The 27,280-nt window shown below is 36.6% G+C and overlaps 2 protein-coding genes across 2 annotated transcripts; both read right to left on the reverse strand.

Annotated features, from left to right (window-relative positions):
* Positions 1-4,083: 4,083 nt before the first annotated feature.
* LOC131858225 (pathogenesis-related protein 1-like) lies at positions 4,084-4,995 on the reverse strand. Its single transcript, XM_059211398.1, has 2 exons — positions 4,749-4,995; positions 4,084-4,581 (listed from the first exon to the last, which is right to left on the reverse strand). Exons 1-2 carry the CDS (start codon positions 4,927-4,929, stop codon positions 4,274-4,276), a joined length of 489 nt encoding a protein of 162 aa, XP_059067381.1. The 5' UTR covers positions 4,930-4,995; the 3' UTR covers positions 4,084-4,273.
* Positions 4,996-24,914: 19,919 nt separating this feature from the next.
* Positions 24,915-25,942, reverse strand: LOC131858213 (pathogenesis-related protein 1-like). The gene is made up of 2 exons (XM_059211363.1): positions 25,696-25,942; positions 24,915-25,528 (listed from the first exon to the last, which is right to left on the reverse strand). The coding sequence occupies exons 1-2, from the start codon at positions 25,874-25,876 to the stop codon at positions 25,221-25,223; spliced, it is 489 nt and encodes a 162-aa protein (XP_059067346.1). The 5' UTR covers positions 25,877-25,942; the 3' UTR covers positions 24,915-25,220.
* Between the last annotated feature and the right edge of the window lie 1,338 nt (positions 25,943-27,280).

Consider the following 27,280-nt stretch of genomic DNA (forward strand, 5'->3'; position numbering starts at 1 on the left):
GCCAACAAACTATTCTATGTGGGGAGCCCCCACAGAATCTGTATCGTGCCATAATTGTTTCTCATCAATAGATTACATTTTCTTGTACGATTTTAAACCATGGGAAAGGAAAATTCAAACTCACCTTATCCGTATAACCATCATCGTTGTCATTTTTCAGTGTATGAGGGCATGACCACTTTCATTGGAGTCTTTAAAATGGGGTGTCGTGGTGGTGCAGTAAGTGATCTTTGGTCATGCCATGAATTATGTAATTATTTGATGTAGAACAAATAAAATTCGTTTCATTATACTAAAGTAATCCGGTTTGTTTGATGGACTCAGAAGAACGAAGCTGTAGGAGAGGTTTCGGTGGCATATGCAGTAAGATCCCAGGAAGAAGCTATCAGCGAACAAGAAATAAAATATTTTGTTACGATATAAGTGATCTACGATGAGAGGTTATAAACGTTTATTTTGTGGATTCCATCCCCAAATCTCCCTCTGGTGAGATCTTGAGGTAGGACCTAAGAGCCAGAATTGCAATAGCCTAATCCATCCATACACTTTTTCTTCAGAAAAAAATCATACACAATATATGGTGTATAACCAAATCTACTCGCATCACACATAAATTCATGTAGTTTATTAAACTATTTAATGTTGGTATTTTTTCGTTTAATATTTTTTAGGAGCAAATCTGAACCATGCCCAGTTTGGAATTTTCCATTACTTCGAAGATTGTAACTGCTTTTGTGGGCAGTCTGCTGGCACATATGGATATGCCACTTTCTATGCATACATGGTAGGAGCCCCTCGATCCCAAAGGGATTTAAAATATTTTTTGATTTGTTGAAGGACAACCGAGCTTATATTCATAGAAATAATAGAGTCTCAATTCTATAAGAATATAAACATCTTTTATACATATTTTATATTTTCATATAATACAGAGAGCTAGATTGAGGCAGTAGACATTCAATTTTTGGGATAAAATATTCAAATTCTTTTGCATCCTTCGCAATAATTTGTCAAAACTTAAAAGATCACATAAGCTTTATTCCAATTTAGACCCCTTCCTTCATAAACTTGCACTATCCATCTTCATCCCTAGGTTTGATCGAGAGGGTGGGAATGTAGCCCTTGTAGTCTAACCAAAGTGGACCAAAGATACTTCCAATAAGTTATGCAATCAATATCAAGCACAAGGCATGGAGATCCAAATGCTAAATGTTGAGCTTTAGGGCAACATTCCACTAAATGGCTTATCATCGTAATAGACCAAGAAAATCGCCTTGGAATTTGAGGTAAAAAAGATTAATATGACTCTTGAAGAAAACAAGAAAACTTCAAGAGACGAAAAGAAAAAGAAAATAATAGAGTTGTGGAATAAACGCAAGTCAATAGAAGGCTCACAAAATCAATTGACTCGGCCTAATGGATGTAGAGTAAGCTCCAAGAAAAAGATTAGTGAATAACACAAATACATGAAGAAGAAAAGAAAACAGTAGTGTGCCTAGAATAGTACCAATGATTAGAGACATCTTCTTGAATCAGCAGGTATCCGAAACCCCAAGATGTAACACTTCAAAAAATATAATAAAGATTAACAACGACCAACCATCAGCTAAATAACCTCAATTGGGCATCAAAGATTTGGCTTGAACAACCTCAAGGTCTAGAAGTCGATAAATAGGAGACTCCTAGAGGAACGAAGACCTGAAACTTGGGTTTTGGCAAGGCTCCCATAATCTCAAGACCCAGTGAAATGAGAAGATAACATATAAAAAACAACTAGGTGACTAGGTTTTGAAAAGGCTCCCATAACCTTTGAAGTAAGGGAAACACTTGCTCTTCCAGATAGCCAAACACATACAGAAAAGAAAGAACAAATGGTTCTGATAGGATCCCCAAACCATCACAAAGGGTTTTGCAATGGCACCCTGAACCATCAAACAAATAGAAGATCCCTCCAAAGTCCAAGATCTCCACCTACATAGGAGCAACTAAAACTAAGCAGGGAATCCAACCATGTAGTACCTCTCAAAATCACCTGCATCCTACATCTCCACTTCTATAGGAGATAGCTTCACCCCAAAAAAAAAAGAGTAGAAGAGAACCAAGGAAGCCAATAGAGATACATAACCCAGTCCAACCAAGGGTTCTCCACCTCAATAGGAGAAACAAAGATCGAGAGAAAGGGAGAGACAAAACATTCACCAGGAAGCGACTCTAAAACATGATAGACAAGAAAACCATGGAGACCCACTTCCTTGAGCTTTGGGAAGCCTAAAAAGATAAACTCAAAAGGAACATCACCTCGATAGGATATCCACGAGTGAGCAGAAGAAGATCAAAACCCCTTACCCAATATCCAATAGTGAAAACGGGCCCAGAAGGCAACCAGGCCACAAACACGCCAAAGAAAACAAGAAATATCTTCATAAAAAAATAATTAGAAACAAAGATTCTAGAACTTGGGGTCAAATTCACAAAACAAATACCAAAACCGAAGGAAGAAACCCTCAATAGCCTCACTATAATCAGTACAAATCATCAAGCACCCAGAACGGCCATAGGAGCAGAAAAAGAGACCACACAGAAAAGGGCGAAGTCTCTCGCAACTTCGACATCCTCAGCCACAAGCATTCCAACATCGCTCTCGTCGCTCCCACCTTTCACCAACCACCAACGCATTGTCCAAAAAGAGGTACGGGGAGCACCTAAAAAAGAGGACAAAATCCCCACGTACCACGCAACACCAAAACCAAGCACAAAAAAAAAGCCTTAGGGCAAGCAGTCTGAGAAATGGCACCAACAAATCTACACGGAATAGGGAAAGCTCCCACAACTACCACATGTAAAACACCCGTCCAGACAAAAATGGGGCACAAAAAAATCCCCCACATGGCATCGAAGGGATGCATAAAGAAAACAGAAGGGAGAGGCACCAGGAAACGACCCAACAACTAGGGCCATCTCCATCGTTCTCACCGTCTCCCTCTCCTTCCTCAACAGCTTCTACAACACCGCCTATGTTTGAAACCCTAGCGCCGTCGTTGTTCTCCATCTCCTTTTAACCTTTTGTTTCTTTTTTTTTTTCATTTCAATATAAATGTTATGAATATTTTATGATAAAAAATTACCTTGGCGAGATTATCTTTGCGAATCAAATTTCACACTCGTAATATTTCTCATGTTGATGTAGGTATGTGCATACAATTTTCAAATGTAGATTAAAAAATATCAATGATTCCAAAGTATTGTAATGAATTCACAAATCAATTCTGACGTGTGTATTAATAATAACGCATGCTCAAAGGTTGGGTAGAATATTATTATAGTGCGAACAGTTAATTATTTATATAATGGTAACAAAAATTCTATGTACGAGAAACTATTCATGATTATGTGGTATAGAAAATAAATGTTTTAATTTTGGCTATATTTTCTTTTAGTTGCAGGAGCTATTGTCAAAGAGTGTATTAGAAAGATCTATACAATGGAAAACAAAGGTTCCAAAACTTTTACAGAGAAAGCCTTTGCGTAAATTCCTTACAGATGAATGAAATATTTAACAACTTTGCATGGTTTTTTCTTCATCTATCAATGAAGAGAACTGAACATTTTATCTTTGTGGAATTAGTTTTGCAAATCAAACATCACACTAGTGTTAAGATTTCTCATGTTTATGTAGGTATGTATGTTGAGGCAATTTTCAAATATAGATACAAAACATCAATGAACAATTAACACTTTTATACAATGATAACAAAAATTCTATGTTCAATTTTTCGTCGAGAAGCAAATAAAATACAATCCCACAAGACAATCTGCATTTTAATAAAGAAGGCCAATGCATCTCTACCGGAAAGAAGCTTCCATGAAAATAGCAGAGAAGAAATCACCATTCCATTCTATATCGAAAGGTAGTTAACCTCCATGACAGTGCTCGATTGACAGTTATTTCAAAATTGTAAAACCATAATTGAACACTTAAAAGAAAGCATCGACCTTTAGCTCATTATTACAGCAAAAACACAAAGTTTTTTTTCTAATCAATTGCGAGGAGGCTGAAATTGGAAACCCAAAATGTAAGCCAACATTGAGAAAGTGAGAAAGCTTTACAGTTAGACCCAGCTAACAGGCCTAGGACATACATCTTCCTATTGAAGTATATCTAAGTGGCACAACTGCCATTGACAAATAGTGCAACCCTCCCTGTTATCATCATCAGTGTGAGATATTATTAAGTGACACTGACACTGCTGCCATTGAGATCTTGATACTCCATTTAGCAGTATAAAGTGGGATTGGCGATAAGATATTCCTCCACCTGCTTGAACAAACCAGTGTTGTTGGCCTTGATCTCCTCAATTTTGGCTTCATCCTGGGGAACACCAGGTAGGCTATCGTAGTTGCAGGTAAATGTGGTAATGCATCCACCATTACCCCCTGGTTTAGGGGTGTATTTAATCTTGTGGCTTACTGACGCTACCTTTTCCCCCAACATTCCTCCTTCCACAAGGCTGTAACCATAAACCAGGTTGGCCTCGTCAACTAAGTCCACTTTCTCTTTCATATAGCTAAAATCTTTGTTGGCTGCAATAGCAATTACAATTTCATATCGTATTATTAGTAACAATGTCTCTGGTTCTTATGATTCAAAACTTCATCGAAAAACAATATCTTCAGCTGTTAAAATGGGACGTACAACTTAAACATGATGCAAGTTTAGAATAGTGAAACCAAACCTAAATGTTACTTACCAGGAGTGAAATTAACGTGTCGAATGGTACCAACTCCTCCATCACCTTGAACAAGTGTGATGCCCGATATGAGGCCTGGTGCTTGCTTTGGCAATAAGTTGTGGGTGTCCACAGTTGCTTTCCACAGCCTTTTTGCCTCCACTGGAGACTCTATTTCAATGCTGAAACTTCCTGCCACCATCTTCTCTTCTCTTCTCTTTATCTCAAGATTTCTACAAAAACTCTTCTTCGAAATGCTTGCCTTCGTTCGTTCGGTGTGGTGTTTTGTATGAGAAGATGTATGTATGGTATTTATAGAGTGAATTGCAAGAGCTCTATTACTAATCTTTCTTGTGAACTGATTTTGATTGTTTAGTCAAAGTAACGTGCCCTTTCTCATTGACTGACTTTCGAAGCAGGCACAGAAAACAAAAGATTCGCCACAACAACAAACCAGTTAAAATTACCAAAGCATTTGGACTTTACTAGGTACCTACCGACTCACTTTATCACATTGAGCGGATCCTCATCACACGTTTTGAATGTTTTACTATTGTTCTGGAAGCTTCCTCGCTCCACTCTCATTAGAATTCATACGATGTTGTAGCTGGACAATGAATATCTTCAGATGTGCGTAGGCAAGCAAATGAATATTATCTATGAACATGGCAATTTCTTTCCATTTGCATTTCAATTATTTATAATAAGTAATTTAAATTTAAATAATTATAATATGTATTAAAGAAAATTTAAAATAAAATATAGAGACCATGTCTAATCTTTAATATATCAATGGTTATTACTAAGTTTTCCGTTTTTAAAATGGTACAATAGATGAGTAGATATCAATTAATATGATGAGAGTTCGAGAAGTTAGATGTATTATTTTACACACTAATGAATTTAATTAATTAATTTATCTTTTACATTCATTTGAGAATCCGAAGATACTCAATCCCTAGTTATAATGAAAATGTTGATATGTATGCCACCTTGTTTGACCATAGACAAGTAAAATAACGATCTTTGAAGCACCTCTAGATTTGGATAGTTTGTCAAGATATGGATGGTAGAGATCATGTCTTAGATTGGAGTCTAGGATTTTCTTGTATGTGGGAAAGGATAAGTAGTATTCAAATATGGAGTATATGATTAGATCAAGTGAATGTAAGTGATAATAGCTTTATTGTAATTGCGAAATGAGATGCAATAAAGTTGAGGCCCGAAGAGAATGTAATTGGATGAAGGCGATCAAATCGTGAAATGAAGGGTTGAGATAAACTTGTCTCGCATGGAGAGAGGACATTTACACACGTCTGGGTCCCTCACAGGAGGATAATCAATATTGAACTTGAATTGAGTGTGGATGTGTGAAAGATTGTGTTTTGCATTTCAGTGTTGAGGTAGAAATGCATTATTTTATTCTTAAAATGAGGAGATGAACGCGCCTTACCCTAATTAAATAGATAGAATAAATCATCTAATTACTTAGTGATGAAGGAATGTTAATGTAAACATTTAAACATGATTTAATTAACTAATTATGATGGGGAGCTATCTCAATTAATTAAACAAGTATGATTTTCCTAATTAATATGTGAGGAAAGATGGTCTAAAGAATTAAATATTGTTTTTCGTTAGTTAGTGAATATCTGGTAAAGGATTATGATGTGAATTGATGAAATTGTGAGAAATGTTAGGTTGAAATGTGCAAGGGAATTTTAACTATCTAAAAAAATATGAACCTCTTTAAATATATATAATTCAATGTATATTAATGATTCAACTTGTGCTTACAACATGAGAATACGATACCATGCAGCTTCATATCTTATACCAAGTGAATGACACAATACAAGATCAATTAAACATTTTCACTAGGGAAAAGTTAACACGAATAATACAAATAGTGATTTACATCCCTTACATGTAATGGGTAATTTCAAAAAGATGGGTAACTAAAAGGTTACCATGCCATTTCTTCGTACCCTAATAAACATAACGCAAGTGCATAATCATTTGAGTGAATTATAACATGAGTGAGTTATAACCTAAGTGTGCTCCAACACACTCACTTTATGTTTGCTTCAAATGAAAAAAGGACTTAAAGATGAGTTCATTTCAACTTTGCCTCTCAACAAGAAAATGCGATCTTGCAAACATTTCAAGACACACTCGCATTGTGGGATAGATTTTTCATTACCATTTACATGCCAAATAATTGGCAAGTTGTTGTCATAATGCGATAATAAAATTAATTGCATTGGTTTTAGGCTTATCTTTCTAATGAAACATGTAACGATGCTCCCTTTTAAAACTATTGAACATAAACCGGAAGATATCAAATAGTTTTTGCACGATCTTCTTTTAGGAGCATCTTATGGACTTACTCCTCCAGATTTTATAAGGTATTTACTTCCTTTCAAAATACGTTACAAATTAAATCTCAAATGTGCTGTAAAATTTGTGCCAAATTTAATTTAATTATAGGCTTATGTCTTCCAGTTTTTTTTTCTTTCTCCTTTACAAAAGTCATCTCGTTAAATATAATCTAAAATTGATGATGCAAGAAGTACTTTGTTCTTTTTTGTTTAAAACCATACATATTCAAATGCAAGACCTTTATTTTTCTTATTAGCACTGACCAAGAATTACTATTTATTGGTAAATACCAAATACATATTCTATTTGCAAGGGACACTGCACAGGTTATCAGGTGTTGTCACTGATGGCAACCCAAGTCCGTGATCCCATTCGCATAACTTCATTTGATCATATCGGAAGTTTTATTGGTAATTTGCTTAAGTTCGGCAAGCCTAGGACAAAGCATCTGACAGTGTTCAATATTTATGTCGGGATTTCATTTCAGGTTACCATTTTATGTTGTGGATCTGAAGGAAGGTAGATGGATGTCTGGAACATATTATTCCAGAGTTTTGGTCTCTGGTGGTGATTGGTGTGCATTATGCAAGCCTCTGAGTACCGGGTTCCGGTCCGTCAGTCTAGGACAAGCCGACTTGTGTAGTTGATCGTTGTGCAGATTTGATCGAGCGGTTTCGGTGATTGGTTTTGTGATCCGAGAGGTTTAGCCGACAGTTTTGATAACGTGTGAGCAATTGTTTTGGTCCGCATTACTATTTGTGCTCGAATGTACTCCACAGTTCATACACATTTCAATAATATTCTAAGTGTTCTTGAGCCAACTAGCGATGGATATGATTTCATGTTGCGGATATATATAATCAATGTTTTTAATCATTTTAAGCATAAAAAAAGGTGTTGGTGATCGATTGTGCGCAGTTTCACATGCGCGGGATAGATATCTATGCTTCAAATTCATAGATGAACAACCTGACAGAGAAGTAAGAGATAAAGTGTAAGAAATCAGTGTTTCGTAATTAAACGAAACTCTACTTGGGAATTTGTAGATGTTGTTCTTCAGTTCGGACATTTCAGTTATCTTTTGTTAATGATTTTTTAGGCAATGACCCTCCTTTTGAGAAGTGAGCTCTAAGCAGTATGCCTAAATGCATGTGCATTGCCATTGTGAAACCTTTATTTGAGTATACTCATTTTGTGGGTTCATCCCTACCGTGGATTTTCCCCTAACACGGCTTCCACATATAAAATCCTTGTACTATGGTGTTGTGTTTGTTCATTTTATGTTCTTGCATGTTTATTTTGATTAAATGCATTAAATGGTTAAAGGAACAGATTAATAATATCAAAGTTTGCAGAACACTGATCCACCCACCCGCTCCCCCCTCAATGTTCCTTCATTCCAACATATTCTAGATATAAATACAGTAGTAGATCGTGCATAACCTCGATTTGATCATATTAGTGTTCTTGTAAAAAAAATTGCAAATCAAAGAACGAATCCATCCTACCAAATTTTCATTGTGCTTCAAATTAATTATCCCATGTATTATTTACTTTATAGATTCATTTTATTTCGTAAAGAAAATTCAAATAATAATTTAAATTTATAAATATTTTAATTATATGTATTTAAATAAGACAAAGTGCATTCAATAAGTAGCATTGAAAATGAAGACAATTATATCATTAATAGAATAAGTCATAAAAAATTCCTTAAATGATTAAAAATATAATGAATCAAAATCTTCTACAAATAAAATTAAATTATTAGTCTAATTAACATTATTATATTTTGTGTGACATTATTGTCTATAATATTCAACCAATTTGAATTCTTTTAGTGAATACCCGCAATAAAGTGGTTGAAATTTCTAATATCTTTTAGAATATTATTAGATTTAAAAAACAACTGATTAAAAGATCATACAAAGGTGATTGTTGAAACATGAATTTTTTAATTATTGCTTTCTTTGGGACAATGCATTAGGCGTGTATATAATTTGATTTAATAGGAAATGGATAATATTAAAGAGAAGCTATAGTTTTGATATTGGGGAGCAAAGCTCAAACCAGAACTACTATGAGAACTAAGACTCTAGCATAATTTCTTCCTGCAATAGGGTTGTATGGGTCATCTTTGAGCATGGTGATTCTTCCTTTGGGCTCTGCACTATGTACACTCCCAATGTTTATAGGGATAGATCTGACCTCTGGCAATGGCTTGCATCCCTTCCAGATATCCCTTGGATCCTTGGGGAAGACTTTAACATGGTTGAACACAAGGAAGATAAGTTAGGGGGGGCCAATGTTGAGTGAAAAGAGGAAGAGAAGTTAGATTGGGTATGATTGAAAAGCATTAAGAGACTCTTTGACCCCTTGGAAGGTTTAAAACAAGCGTATAAGGGCATATGGTTTACGTGGTGCAATTATCAAAAAGCTGGAAACGGGATTTTCTCTAGATTGGACAGATTCTACACCGACAAGGATGCCTTATCCTTTGTCCTGGATCAACAAGGGTGCCCGATGATTGTGAGGCCTTCTTCCCTATCTGGCCATCACCCCATTTTTGCCAATCTTGTCTTCAAAAGTTCTAACAAGACGGATAACAAAAGTGGTGGCAAATTCATCCTTAACAGTAAATTATTACAATACCATGATGTTTCGGCTACCATTCATATTGCGAGATTGTTCAATAAATGCGATTCTCAAGATATCTCTAATATTACTAGTTGGAATACCTCGGTGTCTAACTAGCAGAAGGTTCTTTGTACCATTGGTAAGAAAAGGCCAAGGATGCTAGACAGCTGGAGCTAATCCTCTCCTCTAATATGCATAAGGCAGAGTAAGACATTCAAAGAGACCCCAACAGTTCACATCTTACCCACTTGGTGGTTGTGGCTAGAGATAAACTCGGGAAACTTCAGCATGTTCGAGCCATGGGAGCCAGGACTAGAGGTAGGATGTCGTGGTTGTCTCAAGGAGATAAAGGATCTAAATTCTTCTTCAACCTTCTTAACCAGAAACAGTTCAAGGAGAATATAGAAAAGTTGTGGGTGGTCAGCAGGGAAGTCTCTCAAGAAGAAGAGATCATGGATGAATTCTTTTCTATACAAGATATTGTTCTCCTCAGAGGATTCTCCCGCATCCATGCTTGCTAGAGACCAATGTTGGACTCTTTTACCTAAGCTTCTCTCTCTTCAAGAAGGTAAGATTTTTAGTAGGCCTTTCTCGGTTGAGGAGATCAAAGGAGCCATCAAATATTTGGATAATGATAAAGCCCTCGGTCCGGATGGGCTTACCAATGAGTTCTATAAGGCTAATATTAGCTGGATTGTGGATGACTTACTAGAGGTATATAAGGAAGCTACTAAGACAGGGTCTCTGGGTGCTGACATTAATAGAGGCCTTATCAAACTTATCTAAAGAAGGGGACAAGGCTCTTATCAAAAATTTGCATCCTATTACACTACTTAATGTATCCTATAAGATCCTTATGAAGATGATTGCTATTAGACTTGAAAATATCCTTCCTGAGTTTGTTTGTATCACTCAGACTGCATTTATTAAAGGGAGATACACCTTGGAGAACCTCATTACTAGTTGGGAGGCTATGGAGTGGGCTAGACTTTCGGATCAAAAGGTGGCCATTTTTCTTTTGGACTTTGGAAAGGCTTACGATAGGATTGAATGGAGCTTTATTTCCATGATGCTTAAAGATTTTGGTTTCCGTGAGGTTTTCTCTCAATATGTTCAGGTACTCCTTAGGGATGCTCATTCCCAAGTAGAAGTTAAAGGGTTGATCTCATAGCCCTTCAAGCTTAGTACATCTATTTGACAAGGGTACCCTCTATCCCTTGCTCTCTTTGTAATGGCCTCTGATGCTCTATTTTACCTTCTTAGGGATAACTCTCTCTCCCCAAGGGTTAGAGGGATCTCCCTTTCGAATAAGTCTAAATTGATTAACATTCAGTTTGCAGATGACTCTGCACTTTTCTTTGAACTTTCCTAGGAAAACTTGAGTGCTTTATCTCCCAAGCTCACCTTGTTTTGTGATGCTTCACGGGCAAAGATTTCCCAAACCAAATCTACTATACTCAATTAGTCTAAGTGACCACCAAATTGGCTCTCCACCTATGGGTTTCAAAGGGGATGACCTCACACAATTTTCAGATACTTGGGGATTTCTTTCGCAATCTCTCCTTGCCTCAAAGATATGTGGGTGTGGATTAAGGGCAAGATTGACACCAAACTTACCAAATGGAACAAACAGTACCTCTCACTGGCTGGGACAGTACAAGTTTGTCAAAAGATTATGTCATCCTATAGTATCTACTATGCCTCTGTATGGATGTTTAGTAATTATCAAATCAACGAGTTGCAGAAGATAATCAGAGATTTTTTGTGGTCCGATGGTAGAGGTCAAAGAAAAGAACACTCAGTCAAATGGGAGTGGTTTTGTATGGAAAAGACTATTGGAGGACTAGGCCTTTAGGATCTTAATTCTTGCCAAATGGGAGTCAAATGGGAGTGGTTTAGTAATTAATTCTTGCTTTCTTTGGGACAATGCATTAGGCATGTATATAATTTGATATAATAGGAAATGGATAATATTAAAGAGAAGCTGTAGTTTTGATAATGGGGAGCAAAGCTCAAACCAACTACTATGAGAACTAAGACTCTAGCATAATTTCTTCCTGCAATAGGGTTGTATGGATCACCTTTGAGCATGGTGACTCTTCCTTTGGGCTTTGCACTATGTACACTCTCAATGATTATAGGGATAGATCTGACCTCTGGAAATGGCTTGCATCACTTCCAGATATCCCCTAGGTCCTTGGGGGAAACTTTAACATGGTTGAACACAAGGAAGATAAGTTAGGGGGAGCCAATGTTGAGTGGAAAGGGGAAGAGAAGTTAGATTGGTTAAGACTGAAAAGCATTAAGAGACTCTTTGACCCCTTGGAAGGTTTAAAACAACCCTATAAGGGAATATGGTTTACCTGGTGCAATTAGCAAAAAGCTAGAAATGGGATTTTCTCTAGATTGGACAGATTCTAAACCAACAAGGATGCCTTATCCTTTGTCCCGGATCAACAAGGGTGCCCGATGATTGTGAGGCCTTCTTCTGTATCTGACCCTCACCCCATTTTTGCCAATATTGTTTTCAGAAGTTCTAACAAGACGGATAACAAAAGTGGTGGCAAATTCATCCTTAACAGTAAATTATTGTAGGACCATGATGTTTTGGGTGCTATTCATATTGTAAGATTGTTCAATAAATGGGATTCTCAAGATATCTCTAATATTAATAGGTGGAATACCTCAATGTCTGACTAGCAGAAGGTTCTTTGTACCATTGGTAAGAAGTAGGCCAAGGATGCTAGACAGATGGAGCTTATCCTCTCCTTTGATATGCATAAGGCAGAGTAAGACATTCAAAGAGACCCCAACAGTTCACATCTTACCCACTTGGTGGGAGTGGCTAGAGATAAACTCGAGAAATTTCAGCATGTTAGAGCCATGGTAGCCAGGACTAGAGGTAGGATGTTGTGGTTGTCTCAAGGAGATAAAGGATGTAAATTCTTCTTCAACCTTGTTAACCAAAAACAGTTCAAGGAGAAGATAGAAATGTTGTGGGTGGACAGCAGGGAAGTCTCTGAATAATAAGAGATCATGGATGAACTCTTTCTTTTACAAGATGTTGTTCTCCTAAGAGGATTCTCCTGCATCCATGCTTGCTAAAGACAAATGTCGGACTCTTTTCCCCAAGCTTCTCTCTCTTCAAGAGGGTAAGACTCTTAGTAGGCCTCTCTCCGGTGAGGAAATAAAAGGAGCCATCAAATATTTGCATAATGGTAAAGCCCTCGGTCCGGATGGGCTTACCAATGAGTTCTATAAGGCTAATATTAGCTGGATTGTGGATAACTTACTAGAGGTATATAAGGAATCTACTAAGACAGGGTCTCTGGGTGCTGACATTAATAGAGGCCATATCAAACTTGTCTAAAGAAGGGGAGAAGGCTCTTATCAAAAAGTCGCGTCCTATTACACTACTTAATGTATCCTTTAAGATCCTTGCGAAGATGATTGCTATTAGACTTGAAAATATCCTTCCTAAGTTTATTTGTATCACTCAGACTGCATTTATTAAAGGGAGATACACCTTGGAGAACCTCATTACCAGTTGTGAGGCTATGGAGTTGGCTAGACTTTCGGATCAAAAGGTGGTCATGTTTCTATTGGACTTTGGAAAGGCTTACGATAGGATTGAATGGATCTTTATTTCCATGATGCTTAAATCTTTTGGTTTCCCTGAGGTTTTCTCTCAATATGTTCAGGTACTCCTTAGGGATGCTCATTCCCAGGTAGAAGTTAATGGGTTGATCTTGTAGCCCTTCAAGCTTAGTAGATCTATTCGGCAATGGTGCCCACTATCCCCTACTCTCTTTGTAATATCCTCTGACGCTCTGTTTTACCTTCTCAGGGATAACTCTCTCTCCCCGAGGGTTAGAGGGATCTCCCTTTTGAATAATTCTAAATTGCTTAACATTCAGTTTGCAGATGACACTACACTTTTCTTTGAACTGTCCAAGGAAAACTTGAGTGCTTTATCTCCCAACCTCACCTTGTTCTGTGATGCTTCAGGGGAAAAGATTTCCCAAACCAAATCTACTATACTCAGTTAGTCTGAGGGGCCACCAAATTGTCTCTCCACCTATGGGTTTCAATGGGGAGGACCTAACACAATTTTCAGATACCTCGGGATTCCTTTCACAATCTCTCCTTGCCTCAAAGATATGTGGGTATGGATTAAGGTCAAGATTGACAGCAAACTTACCAAATTGAAGAAACACTACCTCTCGCTGGCCGGGAGAGTACAAGTTTGGCAAAAGATTATGTTAGCCTATAGTATCTACTATGCCTCTGTATGGATGTTTACTAATTATCAAATCAATGAGTTGTAGAAGATAATCAGATATTTTTTGTGGTCCGATGGTAGAGGTCAAAGAAAACCTCACTCAGTCAAATGGAATTGCTGTTGTATGGACAAGACTATTGGAGGACTAGATGTTTAGGATCTTAAAGTGCAAGGGACTGCACTTGTTGCTAAATGGATCTTCCATTCATTGGAAGGCAATGAACCTTGGAAAGTACTCATTCGAAACAACGTCAGACTGGGTGTTCCCAAGAAGGCTAAATCCTGGAAATCCCTTCCTATTAGTGACCTTTTAGCTGGAACCTTCTCAGTCTCTACCACAGGCTCTGCTGTCTTTAAATCTATTTGGAAGGCATGGGAGAGCGTTAGGTTTAGTATTCGCAAAAATTGGATCAGTCCCGATAACCAAGTCTGTGGGGAATGATCAATCTGGTGGAACTTAGCCCACAATGGTAAACCCCTCGATCTCACTCAAGGATGTTCGGCCAAGAAATGGGCCAACAAAGGTATTTGTTGTCTTAAAGATATTATTGTTAATGGTGCTCTCATCTCATGGGATGGTCTTTCCAGCAAATATCAGCTTCCTTTGTCTAATAAAAGACCATAAGACATTATGTACAATGCATGTGATCTCTTGCAGCTTCCTAAAAGATGCAATGTGAATGAAGACAGGTTTGTATCCTTCTCATGGGCTGATGGCAGCCCACTCTGTAATGTGAAATTAATTTCTATCTATAAAACTATATCATATAATGCTGATATTCTTAATCATGTTAATATTATTTGGTACTCGGAATTATCACCTGCTCAATGGGGCAAAATATTTAAGGCTCTTTGGAGCTCTCCTCTGGCTCCTAAAAAGAAAACTTTTAGATGGTTGTTAATGCTTGATAAACTGCCTATTAGATTTGATTATAGTAAAGAAGATCTTTATAATATTTGTAAAGTTAAGGATTCCAGTAGACATATCTTCTTTGACTGTATTACTAGTAAGGAATTTTGGCTTATTTTTTGTTTGATTAAACCGATGTATATTAACATACTTGATGTTGTTACTGGATTTATTAAAGGCATTAAGAAAGACACTAATCTTTTTTGGAATGTGTTATCTTGTGAAATTCTTTGGCATCTATGGAGAATTAGGAATATAGAAATATTTCAAGGGGAAGAAAGGGCCCTTATTGAGTCTTTTCGTAGACTCGGGTTTCATTTTATCTTCTCACAGGTTACTATGGTTATCAGGCTGAATAAGGAGAAATTTTGTAGGTTCCTTACTGATGGGCATACAATAATATTTATCTGTGAGCTCTCTCATGGCTATACCTGGGGGAGAATGAATGCAGAAAGAACCCCCTTTATAATTTCTCTGGAATCATGGATGCTCTTATGGAGAAAATCATAGGAAATGGACAGCTGGTTTGCCGGCAAATGGTACACTCTGTCGGAATGTTGGATGGTCGGAGGTTGGTTTGGATAGAAGGCCCCTTCGAATGGACTGCTTGGATCTAGCACAAATTTATCTCATTATGGATGTATATAGTTGGATAGTCTTTTGTATATGCCTCTTTAGCTGCATAGGCCTGTATATGTTTCGCATATATCACGGTTTAGGACTGTATAATCTTTTTGTATATGTTGACCGGTATTTTGTATAAACCCATATGTCAATACCCTAATCTTTACATACTCTCTGATGTGGATACATACTTAGAAGGCTGGCATGAATTGTTGACACAAATTTAATTGTTTTGTAATTCAGTCTACTCTCTATTATCAATAAATAAATAATTATTTATCTGTATTTAAATAAGACAAAGTGCATTCAATAAGTAGCATTGAAAATGAAGACAATGATATCATTAATAGAATAAGTCATAAAAAAATCCTTAAATGATTAAAAATATAATGAATCAAAATCTTCTACAATTGATATTAAATTATTAGTCTAATTATTATTATTATATTTTGTGTGACATTATTGTCAATAATATTCAACCAATTTGAATTCTTTTAGGGAATACCCTTAATAAAGTGGTTGAAATTTCTAATATATTTAAGAATATTATTAGATTTTTTTAAAAAAATGATTAAAACATCATACAAAGGTGATTGTTGAAACATGATTTTTTTAATTCTTTTTTTTTTTTAACAATACATTAGGCATGTGTATAAATTGATATTATAGGAAATGGATAATATTAAAGAGAAGCTATAGTTTTGATATTGGGGAGCAAAGCCCGAACCTGAACTACTATGACAACTAAGACTGTGGCGTAATTTCTTCCTACGCTGTATTAGTATGATTGCTGGGAGAATTCACCAAATAAGTATTCTTATAGCCCTTAATATCTATCATCATCTACAAAGTGAAGCGCATCAGCTTATACAAAAGATAAGTGAACAGAGGAAAAATGTAGTACACCATCTAAAAATTAGACCCAAGTGGAAGATTTGCTACTTCTCTCAAGCTTCGTGGAAATAATGAAGAAGGATGGAAAAAGAGAATCGAAGACCAACGTAGTAGGTGTTGAAAATCATGGGGGATGTACATTACCCTACAATATCAACTTAGCAGGTTGCTACTTCTCTGTGTCGTGGACTCCTGTATTATGTGCTTTTGGTCCTACGAAGGGCGGTTGTTTTCTTTAGATGGTGGTGTCTTTTGATGCTAGGGATTCATTAGGAAGGGCTTCTTCTTTCTTATTTTTGTGTTGTTGTCTCTCAATCCTCCTTTCCTACTTGGTTCGGGGTTTGGAAGTTTTATTTGACTCTCACCTTCTAGTAACTTTTTGGTGGTTGGCCTTGAAGGTGTTGTGTTCTTCAAGGATTATTTTTATGTTGTGAGTTGGTAGCACGTTGTCTTTGTTGTTCGTAAAGGCACATTTTCCTTTGGCAAAGAGTTTCCTCATGCTGCGGTGGGTGGAACTAGAATGGATGTTGTGGGCCCCGGATACCTTGCGGGTGCCTAATCAAAGAAGGCTCTATTCTTCGTTATTCTTCTATAATGTTGGATCCTTGTTGCTTCTAGAGGTTGTTTTATTCATGGGGGACTTCTACTTTCACTCCCTACTTCCCCATGGTTTATGGCTTTGTCGCTTTCCTTTAGGATCTTGTGCAAACGGTAGGTTCTAGGATCTCTTTTTTTCCAATTCTTTCGGTTTCTGGCTATGGTCTCTTCCCGAGTTATCCTTCTCTCTGATATTTTCTCCCTTTTTATTTATGATATCAGCTGTTCCATCAAGGTGCCTTTGAACATGTTTGGGCTAGTCCATTCAAGATTGTTTTTTGCTCTACAGGAATGGCTAGGTGTTCCTTTTAGGTTGTGGGGTGCCTTCCAAAACACTCTGTTAGTTTTTTACAATCTATTAGTTTTTTATTTTCTTTATTTTTTGGCCAATGCAAGGGTTTTCATTTAGGATTATGGTTTGGGGTGCTCTCCAAAACCCCTCTTTTTATAGAATGTGAGAGTGTAAGTCTGCTAAGAGTTTGGGACCCTTGTTCCCGCCTTTTGGGTTCTTTTTTCTTCTGGATTGCTTCTCAAAAAAGGGGTGTTCCCTTTTTTGGTGTCTGGGGGTTTCACTTCTTGTGAGCTCCTCCTGGTTATGTAAATGGGTATAGGCCCTCTCTTTCTTTTATTAATCAAAACTATTCTATTGTATTTTACATTTCGAATCATGAAAATTTTTACATGTATGTTATTTTCTTTCATGCTTTGTGTTTAAAATAATCAAGTTTCTCTTTTCAAAATAGGAATCGGTGCATAAAATGGTTTGGAGACACATCAATTAAGTTTTCTAAAAATGTATTGATTAGTAGCTAAAAAGACGTTTTTATTTTTAAGATGGAAAACATAGACATAGACAACCAACCAAGCTTGTTTTAAGGTCTACAAGCCACAGACAACCATCTGAAAGGTGTTGACCTAGTGTTTGCAGTTTCTTATTTCTTTGAATACTAATGTGGATGAACCTACATCTCTAGAAGAGGGATTAGGTATGAATGATGAAGAATCTTGGAAGGTTATTATTGATGATGAAATGGTGGCTTTGAAAAGGAATGATGCATGGGATCTTGTACCATTTCTTGAAGGATGAAAACCCGTCGGTTGTAAGTGGATTTCAAGAAAAAGATTGGTTCAAATGGAGGTATTGAGAATTATAAAGAACGCTTGGTTACGAATGGTTACTGTGAGGTTGAGGGAATTGGTTATGGTGAGATATTTTCTCCTCTTATGAAAATAAAAGCCATTATATTTTTTCTTTCTACCGCTGATGCTTATAATTTAAAGGTTGAGCAAATGGATGTGAAAACTACATCCCTTCATGATGATTTTCAGGAGGAAATTCATATGACATGCAGCAAGAGCATTGCGTGATAAAAGGTAAAAGTAATTTGGTTGGAAAATTGAAGAATTATTTGTTTGGCCTCGAACCTCGTCTTAGAATGTGGTACCCAAAATTTTATACATGTGTTTTGAGTTTGGGTTTTGAGGGTTATAAGTCATATCACTATGTTTATTATAACTTTGATGGTGATCATTTCCTGTGCATTGCATTATATGTTGACGATATGTCATTCATTGGTAAAGGGAAAGGTATGATTTAAGAACTAAAGTCTCAGCTTGTTGCTAAAATTGAAATGAAAGATCTTGGTACGAAAAAACACATTCTTGGGATGGAGATTACAAGAGATAGAGTGAACAAAAAGTTATGGCTAGGCTAGATTAAGTATGCCAATTCAATCTTACAGAGGTTCAACATGCACCACTCTATACCATTATGTGTTCCTTTTACAGTTGGAATAAAATTCTCCATTTTCATATTGCCCTGCATCCCCATCAAAGATGGAAGACATGAGCAGAGTGCCTTACCAGAGCGCAGTTTGAAGATTGATGTATGATATGGTCTGTACTAGATCGGACATTTCCTAAGCAGTGGGAGTTCTTTGGAGATATATGTCTAATGCTGGCAGAATTCATTGGGATGCAATTGAAAAGGTCTTCAGATATTTGGAGGGCACCCCAAAATATTCTTTGTTTTATCATGGTAATTTGGTATGAGACAAGATTTCCATTGATGTTCATGGTTATGTGGATTCAGACTAGGCAAGTGATGTTGAAAGCAAAATATCCAATGGTGCTTTTGTGTTTACTTTATCTGGTGGTGCAATTAGTCTGACAAGTAAGAGATGGGATGTGGTTGCCTTTTCTACTACTGAAGCAGAGTATATGGTAGCTACTCGCTCTTGTAAATAAGTCGTTTGTCTTAATGGATTGTATTCAGACATTGAAATAAGACAAGGTGTATGGATAATTTATTGCGATTATCAAAGTGCGATATGTCTAGATAAGAACGTGACATTTCATGTCGGGACCAAGCACATTGATGTTTAGCATGACTTTATCATGGATATAGTCGAGAATCGTAGGGTGAAGTTGGTTAAAGTGGAGACTTTGATCAATGTTGGAGATTCTTTAACTAAGGCTATGAGCATAGAGAAGTTCAGATGGTGTTCGGAGTCTATGGGGCTCTCAGCCCCTAGTGATTAAATAATGATGTTGGAACCCCTCTCGTCCCTCTTGAAAGGCATTCAACAAGTGGAAGATTTGTTAGGAAAATTGTATTGGTGTGCTTAGAGTGTTGAATATCGTACTGGTGCATTTAGAGTGTTGAACATTCTAACGATGCATTTAGATGGGTGAATAAAAGAGAAGCGTTCAAGTACATTTAGAGTGTTGGATAAGGAATGCTCGATTTTTCCTACCGGTGCATTTTGTGTGCTATGGAAGCAATTCTAGAACTCTTGATAATTGATAAAGCCGCATTTTATGTATCAGTCGTTATTGTAAATCTTGGTTTCAGATGACACTCTATGATCCATCATCAGGATGTATGAGACTGCCAAGATATGTAAAAAAATTGATCGTGACAATCCCATACATCTCTTGACACTCTCATACATCTGGTGATGGATCACAGAGTGTGATCCGAAATATTGATGCAAAAAACAAAGACACAATCAAACTTTAGAAAACGGGATGATAATTAACTAATGGATTGTGGAAACTTGATTAAAATAATTTCGAATCTTGAGTGTTTAGCAATAGGCCATAGATCTAGCAGTCCATACTCGGTGTTCTTTTCTTCCCTCTAGAAGGAAACCTATATTATAACGGAATTGTATTACAACTATTTAGTGTGATGTATAATTAGGGCGTGATAGCTGTTGAGTTACCTCAGGATCTCAATTGGTGATACTCCTGTGAGAAGCTTGCTCTGTAATTATATTGTAATCTATTGTCGATACTTTAATAATATATTGGGTGGCTTTCGGGGTGTGGGGTTTTTCTCTCTAAAGACCTTTCCCCACGTAAATCACTTTGTTGTGGCATCGCATGCTATTTATGCTCACTTCTATTAAGTTTATGTAATTGTCTAAAGATCTGTAAAAACAATTATACATTACCCTCCTCTAAAGGTTAATTTCATGTTTCTATTCTTTCTTTGCAAACAAATAATCCATCACAGGTCACCAAAACTACAGTATACCTGTTGTTGACCATCATGAATTTTTTTTTAAGTTTAATTTTGTTTTTAAATCCTCGAGATTTTGATCCCTTGGTTGATTGACTACAACATTTTATCTAGGACCTTTTGAATTCTTATCACAAATTTTTACATGGCACGATCTTAAACTATACAATATTTGTCAGCCTCACAACTTCTCCCTATTGGGCCATCAGTGAGCGAATAGTAGGTGGCGTTTAAATTCCAGAGACTAATGCCATGATTTACATGTAGTGTTGCTTCATATATCCTTAATTGTGTGAGCTTGTTAGCTTCTCCCTATCGAACTACTCATCATTCAATGGCATCTCAAATGAGATGGGATTAAATAATTAGCCAACAAACTATTCTATGTGGGGAGCCCCCACAGAATCTGTATCGTGCCATAATTGTTTCTCATCAATAGATTACATTTTCTTGTACGATTTTAAACCATGGGAAAGGAAAATTCAAACTCACCTTATCCGTATAACCATCATCGCTGTCATTTTTTAGTGTATGAGGGCATGACCACTTTCATTGGAGTCTTTAAAATGGGGTGTCGTGGTGGTGCAGTAAGTGATCTTTGGTCATGCCATGAATTATGTAATTATTTGATGTAGAACAAATAAAATTCGTTTCATTATACTAAAGTAATCCGGTTTGTTTGATGGACTCAGAAGAACGAAGCTGTAGGAGAGGTTTCGGTGGCATATGCAGTAAGATCCCAGGAAGAAGCTATCAGCGAACAAGAAATAAAATATTTTGTTACGATATAAGTGATCTACGATGAGAGGTTATAAACGTTTATTTTGTGGATTCCATCACCAAATCTCCCTCTGGTGAGATCTTGAGGTAGGACCTAAGAGCCAGAATTGCAATAGCCTAATCCATCCATACACTTTTTCTTCAGAAAAAAATCATACACAATATACGGTGTATAACCAAATCTACTCGCATCACACATAAATTCATGTAGTTTATTAAACTATTTAATGTTGGTATTTTTTCGTTTAATATTTTTTAGGAGCAAATCTGAACCATGCCCAGTTTGGAATTTTCCATTACTTTGAAGATTGTAACTGCTTTTGTGGGCAGTCTGCTGGCACATATGGATATGCCACTTTCTATGCATACATGGTAGGAGCCCCTCGATCCCAAAGGGATTTAAAATATTTTTTGATTTGTTGAAGGACAACCGAGCTTACATTCATAGAAATAATAGAGTCTCAATTCTATAAGAATATAAACATCTTTTATACATATTTTATATTTTGATATAATACAGAGAGCTAGATTGAGGCAGTAGACATTCAATTTTTGGGATAAAATATTCAAATTCTTTTGCATCCTTCGCAATAATTTGTCAAAACTTAAAAGATCACATAAGCTTTATTCCAATTTAGACCCCTTCCTTCATAAACTTGCACTATCCATCTTCATCCCTAGGTTTGATCGAGAGGGTGGGAATGTAGCCCTTGTAGTCTAACCAAAGTGGACCAAAGATACTTCCAATAAGTTATGCAATCAATATCAAGCACAAGGCATGGAGATCCAAATGCTAAATGTTGAGCTTTAGGGCAACATTCCACTAAATGGCTTATCATCGTAATAGACCAAGAAAATCGCCTTGGAATTTGAGGTAAAAAAGATTAATATGACTCTTGAAGAAAACAAGAAAACTTCAAGAGACGAAAAGAAAAAGAAAATAATAGAGTTGTGGAATAAACGCAAGTCAATAGAAGGCTCACAAAATCAATTGACTCGGCCTAATGGATGTAGAGTAAGCTCCAAGAAAAAGATTAGTGAATAACACAAATACATGAAGAAGAAAAGAAAACAGTAGTGTGCCTAGAATTGTACCAATGATTAGAGACATCTTCTTGAATCAGCAGGTATCCGAAACCCCAAGATGTAACACTTCAAAAAATATAATAAAGATTAACAACGACCAACCATCAGCTAAATAACCTCAATTGGGCATCAAAGATTTGGCTTGAACAACCTCAAGGTCTAGAAGTCGATAAATAGGAGACTCCTAGAGGAACGAAGACCTGAAACTTGGGTTTTGGCAAGGCTCCCATAACCTCAAGACCCAGTGAAATGAGAAGATAACATATAAAAAACAACTAGGTGACTAGGTTTTGAAAAGGCTCCCATAACCTTTGAAGTAAGGGAAACACTTGCTCTTCCAGATAGCCAAACACATACAGAAAAGAAAGAACAAATGGTTCTGATAGGATCCCCAAACCATCACAAAGGGTTTTGCAATGGCACCCTGAACCATCAAACAAATAGAAGATCCCTCCAAAGTCCAAGATCTCCACCTACATTGGAGCAACTAAAACTAAGCAGGGAATCCAACCATGTAGTACCTCTCAAAATCACCTGCATCCTACATCTCCACTTCTATAGGAGATAGCTTCACCCCAAAAAAAAAAGAGTAGAAGAGAACCAAGGAAGCCAATAGAGATACATAACCCAGTCCAACCAAGGGTTCTCCACCTCAATAGGAGAAACAAAGATCAAGAGAAAGGGAGAGACAAAACATTCACCAGGAAGCGACTCTAAAACATGATAGACAAGAAAACCATGGAGACCCACTTCCTTGAGCTTTGGGAAGCCTAAAAAGATAAACTCAAAAGGAACATCACCTCGATAGGATATCCACGAGTGAGCAGAAGAAGATCAAAACCCCTTACCCAATATCCAATAGTGAAAACGGGCCCAGAAGGCAACCAGGCCACAAACATGCCAAAGAAAACAAGAAATATCTTCATAAAAAAATAATTAGAAACAAAGATTCTAGAACTTGGGGTCAAATTCACAAAACAAATACCAAAACCGAAGGAAGAAACCCTCAATAGCCTCACTATAATCAGTACAAATCATCAAGCACCCAGAACGGCCATAGGAGCAGAAAAAGAAACCACACAGAAAAGGGCGAAGTCTCTCGCAACTTCGACATCCTCAGCCACAAGCATTCCAACATCGCTCTCGTCGCTCCCACCTTTCACCAACCACCAACGCATTGTCCAAAAAGAGGTACGGGGAGCACCTAAAAAAGAGGACAAAATCCCCACGTACCACGCAACACCAAAACCAAGCACAAAAAAAAAGCCTTAGGGCAAGCAGTCTGAGAAATGGCACCAACAAATCTACACGGAATAGGGAAAGCTCCCACAACTACCACATGTAAAACACCCGTCCAGACAAAAATGGGGCACAAAAAAATCCCCCACATGGCATCGAAGGGATGCATAAAGAAAACAGAAGGGAGAGGCACCAGGAAACGACCCAACAACTAGGGCCATCTCCATCGTTCTCACCGTCTCCCTCTCCTTCCTCAACAGCTTCTACAACACCGCCTATGTTTGAAACCCTAGCGCCGTCGTTGTTCTCCATCTCCTTTTAACCTTTTGTTTCTTTTTTTTTTTCATTTCAATATAAATGTTATGAATATTTTATGATAAAAAATTACCTTGGTGAGATTATCTTTGCGAATCAAATTTCACACTCGTAATATTTCTCATGTTGATGTAGGTATGTGCATACAATTTTCAAATGTAGATTAAAAAATATCAATGATTCCAAAGTATTGTAATGAATTCACAAATCAATTCTGACGTGTGTATTAATAATAACGCATGCTCAAAGGTTGGGTAGAATATTATTATAGTGCGAACAGTTAATTATTTATATAATGGTAACAAAAATTCTATGTACGAGAAACTATTCATGATTATGTGGTATAGAAAATAAATGTTTTAATTTTGGCTATATTTTCTTTTAGTTGCAGGAGCTATTGTCAAAGAGTGTATTAGAAAGATCTATACAATGGAAAACAAAGGTTCCAAAACTTTTACAGAGAAAGCCTTTGCGTAAATTCCTTACAGATGAATGAAATATTTAACAACTTTGCATGGTTTTTTCTTCATCTATCAATGAAGAGAACTGAACATTTTATCTTTGTGGAATTAGTTTTGCAAATCAAACATCACACTAGTGTTAAGATTTCTCATGTTTATGTAGGTATGTATGTTGAGGCAATTTTCAAATATAGATACAAAACATCAATGAACAATTAACACTTTTATACAATGATAACAAAAATTCTATGTTCAATTTTTCGTCGAGAAGCAAATAAAATACAATCCCACAAGACAATCTGCATTTTAATAAAGAAGGACAATGCATCTCTACCGGAAAGAAGCTTCCATGAAAATAGCAGAGAAGAAATCACCATTCCATTCTATATCGAAAGGTAGTTAACCTCCATGACAGTGCTCGATTGACAGTTATTTCAAAATTGTAAAACCATAATTGAACACTTAAAAGAAAGCATCGACCTTTAGCTCATTATTACAGCAAAAACACAAAGTTTTTTTTCTAATCAATTGCGAGGAGGCTGAAATTGGAAACCCAAAATCTAAGCCAACATTGAGAAAGTGAGAAAGCTTTACAGTTAGACCCAGCTAACAGGCCTAGGACATACATCTTCCTATTGAAGTATATCTAAGTGGCACAACTGCCATTGACAAATAGTGCAACCCTCCCTGTTATCATCATCAGTGTGAGATATTATTAAGTGACACTGACACTGCTGCCATTGAGATCTTGATACTCCATTTAGCAGTATAAAGTGGGATTGGCGATAAGATATTCCTCCACCTGCTTGAACAAACCAGTGTTGTTGGCCTTGATCTCCTCAATTTTGGCTTCATCCTGGGGAACACCAGGTAGGCTATCGTAGTTGCAGGTAAATGTGGTAATGCATCCACCATTACCCCCTGGTTTAGGGGTGTATTTAATCTTGTGGCTTACTGACGCTACCTTTTCCCCCAACATTCCTCCTTCCACAAGGCTGTAACCATAAACCAGGTTGGCCTCGTCAACTAAGTCCACTTTCTCTTTCATATAGCTAAAATCTTTGTTGGCTGCAATAGCAATTACAATTTCATATCGTATTATTAGTAACAATGTCTCTGGTTCTTATGATTCAAAACTTCATCGAAAAACAATATCTTCAGCTGTTAAAATGGGACGTACAACTTAAACATGATGCAAGTTTAGAATAGTGAAACCAAACCTAAATGTTACTTACCAGGAGTGAAATTAACGTGTCGAATGGTACCAACTCCTCCATCACCTTGAACAAGTGTGATGCCCGATATGAGGCCTGGTGCTTGCTTTGGCAATAAGTTGTGGGTGTCCACAGTTGCTTTCCACAGCCTTTTTGCCTCCACTGGAGACTCTATTTCAATGCTGAAACTTCCTGCCACCATCTTCTCTTCTCTTCTCTTTATCTCAAGATTTCTACAAAAACTCTTCTTCGAAATGCTTGCCTTCGTTCGTTCGGTGTGGTGTTGTGTATGAGAAGATGTATGTATGGTATTTATAGAGTGAATTGCAAGAGCTCTATTACTAATCTTTCTTGTGAACTGATTTTGATTGTTTAGTCAAAGTAACGTGCCCTTTCTCATTGACTGACTTTCGAAGCAGGCACAGAAAACAAAAGATTCGCCACAACAACAAACCAGTTAAAATTACCAAAGCATTTGGACTTTACTAGGTACCTACCGACTCACTTTATCACATTGAGCGGATCCTCATCACAGGTTTTGAATGTTTTACTATTGTTCTGGAAGCTTCCTCGCTCCACTCTCATTAGAATTCATACGATGTTGTAGCTGGACAATGAATATCTTCAGATGTGCGTAGGCAAGCAAATGAATATTATCTATGAACATGGCAATTTCTTTCCATTTGCATTTCAATTATTTATAATAAGTAATTTAAATTTAAATAATTATAATATGTATTAAAGAAAATTTAAAATAAAATATAGAGACCATGTCTAATCTTTAATATATCAATGGTTATTACTAAGTTTTCCGTTTTTAAAATGGTACAATAGATGAGTAGATATCAATTAATATGATGAGAGTTCGAGAAGTTAGATGTATTATTTTACACACTAATGAATTTAATTAATTAATTTATCTTTTACATTCATTTGAGAATCCGAAGATACTCAATCCCTAGTTATAATGAAAATGTTGATATGTATGCCACCTTGTTTGACCATAGACAAGTAAAATAACGATCTTTGAAGCACCTCTAGATTTGGATAGTTTGTCAAGATATGGATGGTAGAGATCATGTCTTAGATTGGAGTCTAGGATTTTCTTGTATGTGGGAAAGGATAAGTAGTATTCAAATATGGAGTATATGATTAGATCAAGTGAATGTAAGTGATAATAGCTTTATTGTAATTGCGAAATGAGATGCAATAAAGTTGAGGCCCGAAGAGAATGTAATTGGATGAAGGCGATCAAATCGTGAAATGAAGGGTTGAGATAAACTTGTCTCGCATGGAGAGAGGACATTTACACACGTCTGGGTCCCTCACAGGAGGATAATCAATATTGAACTTGAATTGAGTGTGGATGTGTGAAAGATTGTGTTTTGCATTTCAGTGTTGAGGTAGAAATGCATTATTTTATTCTTAAAATGAGGAGATGAACGCGCCTTACCCTAATTAAATAGATAGAATAAATCATCTAATTACTTAGTGATGAAGGAATGTTAATGTAAACATTTAAACATGATTTAATTAACTAATTATGATGGGGAGCTATCTCAATTAATTAAACAAGTATGATTTTCCTAATTAATATGTGAGGAAA

Source organism: Cryptomeria japonica, chromosome 9 (assembly GCF_030272615.1).
Source record: "Cryptomeria japonica chromosome 9, Sugi_1.0, whole genome shotgun sequence".
Lineage (NCBI taxonomy): Eukaryota > Viridiplantae > Streptophyta > Pinopsida > Cupressales > Cupressaceae > Cryptomeria > Cryptomeria japonica.